Source organism: Barbus barbus (genome assembly GCF_936440315.1).
Source record: "Barbus barbus genome assembly, chromosome: 45".
NCBI classification, from domain to species: Eukaryota; Metazoa; Chordata; class Actinopteri; order Cypriniformes; family Cyprinidae; genus Barbus; species Barbus barbus.
In genome coordinates, this window is record NC_136723.1 from 10385416 (window position 1) to 10398158 (window position 12743).

The following is a 12743-nucleotide window of genomic DNA, read 5'->3' on the forward strand; positions in this document are numbered from 1 at the left end:
TGCAGATCCTTTACTTTCAATAACTGCATCAAGCCTGTGACCCATTGACATCACCAAACTTTTGCGTTCTTCTTTTGTGATGCTTTTCCAGGCTTTCACCGCAGCCTCTTTCAGTTTTGGGGGGTTACTCCCTTCAGTCTCTTCTTTAGCAGGTAAAATGCATGCATCAGGGTTTAGGGGGCAGTCGTGGCCTAATGGATAGAGAGTTGGACTTGTAACCTGAAGGTCGTGGGGGGGGGGGGGGTGAATAACCAACGCTCTCTCCACCCTCAATACCACGACTGAGGTGAGACCCTTGAGCAAGGCACCGAACCCCCAACTGCTTCCCGGGGTGCCGCAGCATTGGCTGCCCACTGCTCCGGGTGTATGTTCACTATTGTGTGTACACTTGGATGGGTTAAATGCAGAGCACAAATTCCAAGTATGGGTCACCATACTTGGCCACACACCACTTCCCTTCCCTTTTGCCCTTTCCTTAAGTGTGGAGATTGACTTGGCCAGTCCAAAACCTTCCACTTCTTGCCCCTGATGAACTCCTTTGTTGTTTGGGCACTATGTTTTGGGTCATTATCTTGCTGCGTGATGAAGGATCTCCCAATCAGTTTGGTTGCATCTTTCTGTAAATTGTCAGACAAAATATTTCTGTAGACTTCTGAGTTAATTTTGCTGCTGCCATCATGTGTTGCATCATTAATGAAGATTAATGAGCCTGTCCCAGAAGAAGCGATGAAAGCCCAAGCCATTATATTACTTGTGTAATGTGTACTATAATGTACACCTGTGTACACCGTGTTTCAGATGAGCTTGTATGTATGGGATCATGAGCAGATCCTTTCTTTCTCCAAACTTTAGGCTAAACTCAGTCCATAAAACCTTGTCCCAGAATTTGAGGCTCGTCTCCTATTCTTCTTGCTAATGAGAGGTTTGCATCTTCTGGTGTAGCCTCTGTACTTGTGATCATGAAGTCTTCTGCGAACAGTAGATTGTGATACCTTCACTCCTGCCCTCTGGAGGTTGTTGCTGATGTCACTAAACAGTTGTTTTAGGGTCTTTCTTTACAGCTGTCACAATGTTTCTGTCATCAACTGCAGATGTTTTCCTTGATCTACCCGTTTGAGGTGTGTTACTTAGTACACCAGTGGTTTCTTTCTTCCTCAGGAGATTCCAAATGGTTGTACTTGCTTTTGCAGTGTTTGTGCAATGGTTTGATTGATTTTTCATCTTCTCTCAGCTTCACAATTGCTTGTTTTTCACCCATAGACACCTCTCTGGTTTTCATGTTGGTTACACGTCTAACTAACTATAAATGCAGTCTGCACGGATCTGAAACTGAGCGCAGACAATCAGTGCTATTTATTGTTTGAATAATCAATTAATAGGACACACCAGGGCAACAAAACACACCTGTCGCATGAAAAATGGGTGGGTTCAAACAAAAGGTGCTATCTTCTAAGTTGTGTATCAGATCCAGATGATGTCAAACCCAAATGTTTTCAGTCTACAGCAAAAATAAAGGAATTGGCCTTACTGTTCCAATACTTTTGGAGAGCACTGTATATTAGACTTTTCAGTCAGCGGCAGCTCTTAAAGAAATAGCAACCAAATAACCCAGCTGCTATGATATCTGTTCATCAAAGAACAAAAGAAAAAATAGAGGAAATCAATAACTTTTGTAGCTTTAAGGATGCTGTATATTTCCTTCTTGCTGAATGGCACAGGTAGATAAATATGATATTTTGTAGAATGGGTTTATGTTAAGATGGTTTTAAGTTGAATTAAAAGTTATTAGTGTAATAAATGTTAAAATTGATATCTCTCATTTCTACTGTAATATTGAATGGCTATAATGGTAAGTTTCATGAGACATTTGTATCAGCGATACTCACCTTCAGTCATTAAAAAGATACACTAAACAAATATTAAAAAATATACTGTCTTTGCTTTTTGTTCATTAATTTGAATGTTGCATGTGAAATTATTGCAATATAAAAATATATTTAAAAACTTTAATGTTAGGTTCATTTTAGAAAAAGTGTGATTGTCACATATGTATATATGTGATGTGTGTGTGTGTGTGTGTGTGTGTGTGTGTGTATATATATGTCACAAATAATAGTCACAAATATTGCAGGTTATTGTTACTCACATTATCATATACAGTACAAGTTAAAAGGGTTAGTTTACCCAAAAATGACAATTCTGTCATTAATTACTCACCCTCATGTCCGACCTTCGTTCATCTTCAGAACACAAATTAAGATATTTTTGATAAAATCAGAGTAACGGAATAACTTTATTCAACAATTCTTCTCCTCCACACGGGACGAGGAGGAGAAGAGTTGTTGAATGAAGTTATTTTTGTTTTCTTTGTGCACAAAAATTATTCTCGTTCCTTCGTAAAATTACAGTTGAACCCCTGATGTCACATGCACTATTTTAGCCATGTCCTTGCTACATTTCTGGACCTTGATCGTGGTACTGTAGTACCCTTGCTGTCTATGCAGGGTCTGAGAGCTCTTGGATTTCATCAAAAATATCTTAATTTGTGTTCCAAACATGAAGGTCTTACAGCTTTGGAACGACATGAGGGTGAGTAATTAAAGATAGAATTTAAATTTTTGGGTGAACTATCCAGTTTCCACTTCTTGAGGAACATTGTGACCTTTCTGATCGCCGTGTTCTCATTTTGGTGGCTTAATGTTAGGAATCTTTATTTTATACCACCAAATGGAGAACTCTGGGAAAAAAATGGTACATACTTCACTGAGGTAAAAGACGTTAAAACAGTCGCACGTGAGTCATGATAGATGTTTTCTTTAGAAATCTTTCATCTGAATCATGCACATCATTATTCCAATGTGATGTAAACAATGTAGTATATTACAGTAGCTAATAAAGGTACCATTCCACTGGTGAGTAACTTGTATTTGGCTTTGAATTAAGTGCAATATTGGGTACGCCAACTCAATATTTTGATGTCAGGCTATTCTTATCTTCTCATCTTTTCTAATCACATTTACTGTTTGTGTTTGTTTACCAGGAATGAACCAGGAAAGAGGCCTTGTTACACTGAATGTGCAGTACTACACACTATCATCTAATTCCAGACATCTGATTGGACAGCAATGCCTCCTTCGGGCTGCTCGTGTGCGTCATGCATCACAGAATGTTTTCAGAATATTTCCTATTCCAAATTAACTTTGTTAAAAAAAAGAAAGAAAATCCCCCACCACGATTCAAAAGTGTAAAAGAGAAAACCACTTGTGTTGTAAATTTAGTCTGCACCGAGGACTGCATTTACTTTTGATCGATTCTGACTTTTCTTTTTGTGTTCCCAGTGAATGTTCTCGTTTCATGCGCAGTGCTGATGTGGTGGGCACAGCTGTTTTGTTCCCCCTCTAGTTTAAAAAAATAAAATGTAAATTCACTGTACACTTTTTAGGCCTGTGTAAATACGTGGAGTACATTCACTACTTAACGTTGGGATTATTGAAAAAATAATGGATAACAATGGATTTTGGGGCTACGTATTGATATTGCACAGTCCCTCATCGAAAACTCCTAAGATTGCGGTCGGATGCTGGAAGAACGATGAATTCACTGCTGTTACACCTCTGTTCGGTCATGTTTTATTTATTGGTACCTCTTTACGTCACTGCCCTATGACAGTCATGTTATTTCCTCTAGTTCGAAGTGGCTAAGTAGTGAAAACGGGTTTAGAAATTTAGCATAGCATAGGGAGATTTTCTGCTACACCCAGTGGCCTTCAGGTTGCATTGCATGATGTCATAGTTGTAGGACTCTAAACTCATCAGAACACGGCCCGCTAGAGTTTAACATAGCGACATAGACGTGACTTGCATATAGTATAAACAAGCAAACATCCGCTCTTGGTATCAGACTGGGTGGTAGCGACCTTGCATGCAGAGCCTTTATTTTTTTTGGTAGGAAGTAAATATAGCCCCATTATTCTGCCTTAACAGAAAGAGTCAGTATTGGAAGGCAAACTTGAGTCAGTATGTTAATGTGAAACCTCACTGTATAGCCTTTCAGTTTTGCACTTCCCTCAGACTACAGAAACTGCATCTTTTTTTGCTTTTACACATCATTTTCAGTATCTACGATATATTTGTCAGGTTGATGTCCGACACTGTAGTCTTTAAGGATGGGTTGAAGCATTGTTCCGTTCATTGTGGTTTGATGAAACTGTAAATATGTTTGAATGTCTTGCTTGTGTTTGGCTATTTATAATGTGTGAGAAATGCAAGGTTAGCTGTGCTTCTACTTAGTCACTAAAGAGACTCTTTTTATTTAAAAATGTAATCTCACTAAAGCTTTCACTTTTTCTTTCGTCTCCACAAACGAGTGTTTTGAATGTCCATGTTTAGCTGTGACCATCCCGCATATTTTGAACCATCAGGTCAGCAGTGAAACCAAAGAAGGTAACCGCAAAAGAAGGCCATAAAGTATTGTAAATATTGACTTTTGTTTTTGTACTTTTGTTGACAATAAAAGTGTACATTTTGAAGTAAGTCTCTGGGATTTTTTGTTTTCCCCACGCACGACGATTATAAAAAAAACACATAGCAGATGTTAATACTGGCTTTTATAAAACAATTTTTTTCTCCACAAGAACAGATCACGGGTTACCAACATTACTGAAAGAAAAAAATTATAATCTCCAAGAAAACTTTTAACAAAGTATAAATTAATTGCACACATCACTGGTTTTAAATGATCCACAAGGCATTTTCCAAGAAACTAAATTCTCTCGTAAAAAGAAGAGGGGAAATGAACAGAAACCGTTCCCCTTGTGAACCTGTCGAAGGCCACGTCCTCTTCTGCTGAAGGGTCCACTCAGTTCTCAGACTTTCAAGTGTAAGCTGGAGACCGAGACCAGTGCAAAAATTAAGTTTCAAGTTCAAGAGAAAACCTGATAGCGAGGAATGACAAACAGCCAGTGGGAAAAAACAAAGAAAAAAAATCAGAGTCAAAGCGGTCCAGCTTCACAGAACTCCCAAAAGGCCTTGAATGAAGCAGTTGCTGGAGTTTTTCTCAGTTTGTGGGCATCACTATTACGTCAAACCATTAAAATGACTTGTAGATGATATTCTGCATCTTTTTGGTTTGTTTGCCAGGCGCTTATAAAAATGGTGCATGTCCAGTTCTCTTTTTTTTTTGCATATCGCGTCAGTGCTGAGGGTAACTGAAGTGGGCTGAGGGTAACTGAAAAAAGGGAAGGGGAAGGTTTAGGTGGCTTCTCCTGCACTGCACTAATTTTAAAATAAATAAGGAACCGATGCATTCAAAGGGGGTTTGGTTTATTTCACGAGTTGACAGGCCCTATTTACAGAAGATGAAATAACCATATTAGCCCTTGCTTGCGAACGCTGGAATGCACGCAGTTGTCAAAGGCGTCCATTAAGAGTTGATCAAAAGTGGCTAAACTGAAAAAGCTGACAGAAAGAGAACTGTGAGCCTGATATTCGATGTCCATCTCTTTTTCTGCCTCAAACGATCTGAAATGGTTTGTCGTGTTCATGGCGAATTAATGAGATAAAGGAGAAATGGTCACAGCAAGAGCCATTACTGTAAAATTCATGATACCCAAGAGGCCAGGAAGGAGCGGCTGGACGTGGGTAATATTTGTGTGTGCGGCAGCAGCAGTGGCAGGAAAGGCATGAACAGCCTGCAGACACTGGCAACACAAACAGAAGCGTTCAGAGCTGCTTTCATTTCCGTCCAGCCAATTTGAGAGAAGCACAAACGTCACTGCTTTGAAGGACGCAGCGAATCCACTCTAAAATGTGGATGGACACCTCCAAATATGAAAAAATTCAATTTAACTTCCTCTCTTGAATGACCCGAGCTGTAACGACGATGACCTGAGCGCTGCAGATAAGCCACGTCACTGTAAACACAAGGCTTTTTTTGTTTTTTTTCACAGGATCCCATTGTTACGAACGCAACACTCCATTAGGCTCCTTTTGGCGGAAAAGCGCGCATTTTCGTCTCATTTGCTGTATGTGCTAAACGAAAGCAAGCAGAAGTCAGCCTGCGCTTTGTACGCTCAGACACAGTCGTAGTTATAGTTTGAAATCACTTCGGTGCAGGTTATAGGCCCTGCCTGGGGGCGACTAGCGCGAACTCTCGCAAAATGTTCCGTGCCACGTCCACCTTGTTCTGCGCTATCATCAGCGCTCGTTTCACATCTTCAAACGAGTAGCCCTCCCCCATCAGCTTGGCGATCTTGGCGTCAACATTCTCCCGGGACGATTCGTGCGGTCTTCTGTGGATGTCTGGTGGGATGATCCTGGGAAGTGGTTTTGGAGGTCTCTCAGGTGCCCTGAAGCAATCTCCAGCCACTGTAAACAGGAAACAGAGCGTTTAGTCAAAATGGGCCATTGAGAGTGGATGGTAGCAGGCCGACTAAAAAGACTCTGAACACATTAAAAGCCCATTACAGGCTAATAATTAATAATTCATTGAGTGCATGCATCTTGATGGCTAATGGCTTCATTTAATAAACCTGCACGGCTATTATGCGCTCACAGCTGTTTTATATCAGGATATTTCATGTATATTTTTGGCTCATTCTAGATGTGCAAGCAATGTTTCTTCTGATCATTAATATTATATCATCTTAAGCATAAGGTATAGGAGGCAATAAATATACAATAAATACACCAGATTACACAATATTGTGAAATATAATTGCAAATGAAAATAATATTTAATAATATTTACTATTTTAATATATTTTAAAATGTTATTTATCCTGTGATGGTAAAAGCTGAATTTTCAGCAGCCATTATTCCAGCCTTCAGTGTCACATGATCCTTCAGAAATCATTCTAATATGCTGATTTGCTGCTCAAGAAATATTTCCTATTATGAATGTTAAAAGAGTTTTGTTGCTTTTAGTGGAAACAGTGATAATTTTTATAGAAAGTTCAAAAGAATTTTAAAACAGAAATATTTTATAACAATACAAACATTTTTACTGTAAATTTTGATCAGCTTAATGCATTCTTGCTAAAAAAAAAAATATATTAATTTCTTCAATAATAAAAAGTACTGGCCTGAAAAGTAGTGTATAGTAAATGTAGTAAGGAATAGTAAGGACACAAACTGTAATTTAAATATTTGTTATTTTTGCTTCTTGCTTAATAACAACCCTTTTTTGATTTGGTACCTGAGGTTGGTGGCAGTTGATCGTAGTCTTGTGGAGCCTTGAATGGCGTCTTCATGTTGTCTCCGGTTTGTCTCCGCACAGGAGGATTGGGAGCCGAGTTATTTAATTGGTCTATGAAAGTGTCTGTGAATCACACCAAAGATCAGATACCATACAACCTAAATAAAGCAATATTTGATATTTATTCCTCATTAATAGTCACAGATAAGTGGGATTGGCCTCACCAGGGTTGAGCAGGAAGTGATCGTGTCCAGACGAGGGGCGGGCAGGTCTGGGGTAGGGTGAGGAGGAGGAGGGTTCTATGAAACTGTTCCTGATGGGGGGAGGAGGAGGAGGCTGGGACGGAGGAAGAGAGTTGAACGGGTCTTCCACTGGAGACGCTGGGAGAACAGAGAGAGAGAGAGAGAGAGAGAGAGAGAGAGAGAGAGAGAGTCTCTTGAGTCTTTCTACATGCCTCAACAATCACTCCTCTCACCAACAGATGGAGCTAAAATATCATTCAGGCAAAAATGTATTGTGCTCTGACCCTAAATGACGTTTACTCAATTGCCAAGACACATTTAATGAAAACACTGGTGATGAGTTGGATGGAACTGCAGTATAAATAACTAAATTAAAAGATTTGCGACTTAGAAAAACAGGTTTTTATAAGAAAAGTTTTTCTTTTGGGAAATCGCTCTCATTAATTTTAGCGTCTAAGAGCAATTGAGAAAAGGCCTCAAAGGTTATGAACGTGGTATAACTGAATTAAACTGAAAGGCAATTCAGTATATTCAAGAATCAAAAATTAATCAAAGATTAATGGAAGTGAAGGTGAATAAATGTAAAAACTAATTAATCTTTTCTATGTCAGAAAAGAAGCACCGCACAAACACACGCTATCCACATCATACAGCTCTTATAATTTAAGCTAATAATAAGATTTAGAGATTCAATAATGAATAATATATGCGTTGTGGTTCACAGCTCATTTTGTGTTACTCAATGCAACAGTAAAAGCAAAACAAACCAACAAATCAAATAAACAGTGTGCTAATCAGGCAGCCAATCAGATTGGAGCGCTGCGCCATTGGCTACCTCGAGGGGGCAGTAGAATGTCGTAGTCTGAGGGTGTCCTGTTGTGGAGGGGGCACTGTGTGGTGTGAGCCACACCCGAAATCAACGAACCAGAGTCAATCCCACCTGAGGGACACAACACAGAGTTACACTGACCAACAACTGGCCTCTGAGACTTCAACCACCATCGGCCACGTACTACATAAAATAATGTATACTTGCTATACTTAACTATACTTGATGCTACAAACTCCCACAATCACACTAAAAGATGGTCATACAGAAAGCGAAGATGACAGATGAGAGACGGTGTGTGTGTGTATACGTGCACAAGTGTGTGTTCTCTCACCATGCTCTGGAGGTTTATGTTTCTTTATGTCTGCTGAGAGATCCGACAAGCCGTTTTCTAAAGCCCTTTATGGAGAGAAAACGCATTTAAATGTTGGTGGCACATTAAAAGAGTCATTGTTTCACTATCGTGTGTGCATGTGTGTGTGTGTGTGTTTACCTGTTGGGGATGCGGAAGGGGATGCAGACGGGCGGCTGTGTGATGCAGACGGGATGCGATGAGGGAATCTGATACTCGTCCTCCACTCTGTCCGTCAGACTCCGGTGGCTTATGAAGGGGTTGGTGTGTCTGCAGATCACAAAAAAACTAATTTCACAACACATACAGGAACATGTACACGCAATCCCATGATACCTCAGGCATTAGATCGGCCACAGATCGGGTTCTCAGACCACAGGGCATGTCTGTAGGAGTTTTTCGGCATGTTTTGTCATAAATCTGATCGCTTAGAAAAGCAAAAGCAGATCTTTCCTCAACAACAGCATGATTTGAGACATCATTCATGTTTGTAACCATGGAAAACTTGATACATATTTGAACAACTCCCAAACTTTAAATATGTTTTTTACTGCATTAGCAAATACTCAAATAAACCACCTCGTGTGCTCCCAAATTACAGTAAAGTGTGGAATAACCATATGTAAATATTTACATAGATGACAGCCTTGTAACTGACACCGCAGCACGCTTAGAAAAAAGCTCTAAGAGGGGAGACTTGGACGATGTTCTACGCCTTCATGCTGACTCATTGAAATGAGCACTCTGCAGTGTGTGAGCTAGTCGCTGCGAGATTAGCCAGTTTAATCACGTAATGCTCTAACTTGGGCTGAAGTAGGCAAAGACTGCCAATATTTAAACAGGTCGGCACCAACAGGGGGGAGAGAGGTTAACTAGCTCTGACTGGGATACGATGGGCGGTTTTTCAGCCAAGTCTGGGCTGCTACCACGGTGCACCATTAGAGGGCACTTTAGACATTTCTTGTCCCTGTGACGATGAATAGATTCATTAAAGATCTTCAGGGTTTCGAAGTGCTACTTATTTCCAGTGAGACATCAAGAGAGTGTTTATAGATGTACGTTTGCCAAGTCTTTAAAGAGAAGCCAACCATAGCAGTGTGAAAACACCTATGAGAGAGAGAGAGATGACAGGTTCACATGTTTTCCTTTCTTTGAGAAGGTGGAAAGTGCTCTCAACAGTTCCAAGACATTGGTGTGCGTGTGTGTTTCCGTACAGTAAACATGTGCTGGTAAGTGTGATGCTCGTCACAAAGAATCCAGTGTGCCCCGAAGCCAGCAGAAAAGCCTTACTATGCTTACTAACAATACAATGATCTCAGCTTCTATAAACACATCACTGACTACTGACGCAGCTGTATGGACAGATACACCACATAAACACACAACACTCTTCTTCTGTGCTCTAAACAACAACCATTGTGGTTTCCAGAGCCTCTCGGTTTCATTTGTCAAAGCGGTGACTGAAAGACAGTTTTTCTTGTAGCAGGAACTGCTGAGAAGAACACAAAAGTGTTGCATGAATGAAGCTATTAACACTGACAACCAAACCAATGACTAGGGCGCTATGGGTGATAGTCAGGGCACTGCTAAGGCATTCTACAACACTTTATAAAGTATGGTTCTATTGAGGTGCTCCGAGTGGTTTTTATCATGTTGATATGCTGTTGATAAAGTGATATGTCCCAAACATACTCAAACTTCATATGAGTATGTTTGGGAATTTTATAATAAGCCAGGTGAAAAGTATAGGTCAATTTGCTTAGAAAAGGAAGTGCACACCTCTACTAAACAAGCAGCATAATTTGAAGTATCATTTGTATCTGTAGTACAAAAGCAACAGAAGCTAAGTGGTTAAGTTTACTATGTTAACCACTTCTTTCTATCCAATTCTAATAATAACAACAAAAATCCAGCACTCTGAGTGCAATACAAAGGAAAGAAAGACTATAATGTTTGTGACAGAAAAGGAAATATGGCTTGCTGCTTGGAGTATAACCTCTCATAGGCTGGTTCTGCTTAAATCCCTCAAAAGCCCCACAGGAAGTCCATCACTGCTGGATCTATGTGTGTGTGTGTGTGTGTGCCGTTATGTTTGTTTAAAGAGCACATGCTCTCCGGATCCTGGTGCTCTTGCATAATTGGTGCACATGTGTCCAAACATTGATGTCTGTATATGTGTGTGTTGTTCTGACAGCTCTAGAGATATACAGGATGCAGCCTGTGCACAAGATCCCTGGATCACATTAACACATTCATTAATTCCACAATCTTTTTGTCTTTTCACCACAGAAATCATTTGTGAGAAAGCAATAATTTAGTCATGGAACATCACAAAAGAAGATCAATGAGCAAAGCTGGAAAAGATGCTATGGATCAGCGTCAAAAGATCAGCGATTTCACAAAAAAACAGTGCTTGAGAGCAGCAAACAGGTGATTTGTAATCATTTGAACATGATATGAGTGAACTGGGCAGAGTAAACACGGTTGTTTGTTTGGTGAGGCTCCCTTAAGAATAAAGAAAGACAGATTCGGCTCCTTTACAGCGATTATGATTAACATGCACACAAAGAACAAGAGCTGCAACAGGGCTCCGGAGATGGGAGTGGCAAATGCGTGTGTATGTGTGTGTGTGTGTGTGTGCGTGGGGCGCTTACCTCTGGTTGTGGTCCACAAGGGGAGGGGAGTGACGCAGAGGGGGGACATCGTACTCATCACCAGGTAACAGACCGTTGATGAAAGACTGCAGAGAAATACACAAACACGCAATGATAATATAATACAGCCAAGCCATGTTTGATTACACGGTTTTAGATTTAGTGATCAATACAGTAAATATCCATATGGGACAGAATGAACAGATCCATAGTGGATGAATACAGTATCCATTTGAACAGATCAATATGGATGGAAAGAGTATCCAGATGGATGGACGGGACAGACAGACAGATTATAGATAGAAAAATGGATAGACAAACGGAAGGATGGATGGATGGATTGAACAGACAGATTATAGAAAGAAAAATGGATGGACAGACGGATTATAGATTGAAAAATGGATGGACAGACAGGTGGACGGATGGATGGACGGACGGACGGACGGATGGATGGATGGACGGACGGATGGATGGATGGACGGATGGATAAGACAGATCTTAGATAGAAAAATGGATGGACAGACAGATGGATGAAAAAACAGAACAAAGAATGGATGGATGGACAGAGGGATGAATGGACTGATGATGGATGGATATATTGAACAGAGATTATAGATGGAAAAATGGATGGACAGATGGATGGAAAAACAGAAAATATGGATGGATGGACGGATTTGACAGACAGACAAATTATAGATAGAGAAATTGATGGACAGACAGAATGATGGAAAAACAGCACAAAATATGGATGGATGGATGGGACAGACAGATTATAGACAAAAAAATGGATGGCCAGACAGATGGATGGAACAGCATATATAGATGGATGTACACACAATGGATAGAGACAGCTGAACAGAAAAATTAACGGATGGACTGATTATAGATAGATAGATAGATAGATAGATAGATAGATAGATAGATAGATAGATAGATAGATAGATAGATAGATAGATAGATAGATAGATAGATAGATAGATAGATAGATAGATAGATAGATAGATAGATAGATAGATAGATAGATACAGAAGTAGGGATGGATGGACAGATAATTAGTTGTACATGTGAAACTAATATTGTATCATAAATATTATATATACTGGTCAGTGCTGATAGATAGATAGATAGATAGATAGATAGATAGATAGATAGATAGATAGATAGATAGATAGATAGATAGATAGATAGATAGATAGATAGATAGATAGATAGATAGATAGATAGATAGATAGATAGATAGATAGATAGATAGATAGATAGATAGATAGATAGATAGATAGATAGATAGATAGATAGATAGATAGATCGGAGAAAACAATATATTTTCCTGCAGAATATACTGTAAATGTGTCTAGTGAATAAACCAGAAGGATCTTCTAGACCTCCATCATGGAGCTCTAGAAACCTCTGATGTCTGAGTCGGTTTATTTCAGAGATCAAGAACAGCGTGTGATGCTGCACACTAGCTATGG

General features: G+C 39.7%; 2 protein-coding genes across 4 annotated transcripts in view; one reads left to right on the forward strand and one right to left on the reverse strand.

The window, feature by feature from the left end:
• LOC306863943 (CD166 antigen homolog) overlaps positions 1-4530 on the forward strand; it is a 65750-nt gene extending 61220 nt beyond the window's left edge. For both annotated transcript variants that reach the window (XM_079407554.1, XM_079407555.1), the window contains one exon: positions 3041-4530. The gene's annotated coding sequence lies outside the window, so the exon portion shown is untranslated. The remainder of the gene's footprint in view (positions 1-3040) is intronic.
• A 56-nt stretch (positions 4531-4586) lies between these two features.
• Positions 4587-12743, reverse strand: part of LOC306863942 (E3 ubiquitin-protein ligase CBL-B-like) — a 62957-nt gene continuing 54800 nt past the window's right edge. For both annotated transcript variants that reach the window (XM_079407552.1, XM_079407553.1), the window contains exons 13-19: positions 11272-11357; positions 8759-8887; positions 8600-8664; positions 8272-8376; positions 7419-7574; positions 7195-7317; positions 4587-6365 (exon numbers count right to left, since the gene is read on the reverse strand). In XM_079407552.1, coding sequence (XP_079263678.1) covers positions 6115-6365; positions 7195-7317; positions 7419-7574; positions 8272-8376; positions 8600-8664; positions 8759-8887; positions 11272-11357 — 915 coding nt within the window. In that variant the 3' untranslated portion in view covers positions 4587-6114. The remainder of the gene's footprint in view (positions 6366-7194; positions 7318-7418; positions 7575-8271; positions 8377-8599; positions 8665-8758; positions 8888-11271; positions 11358-12743) is intronic.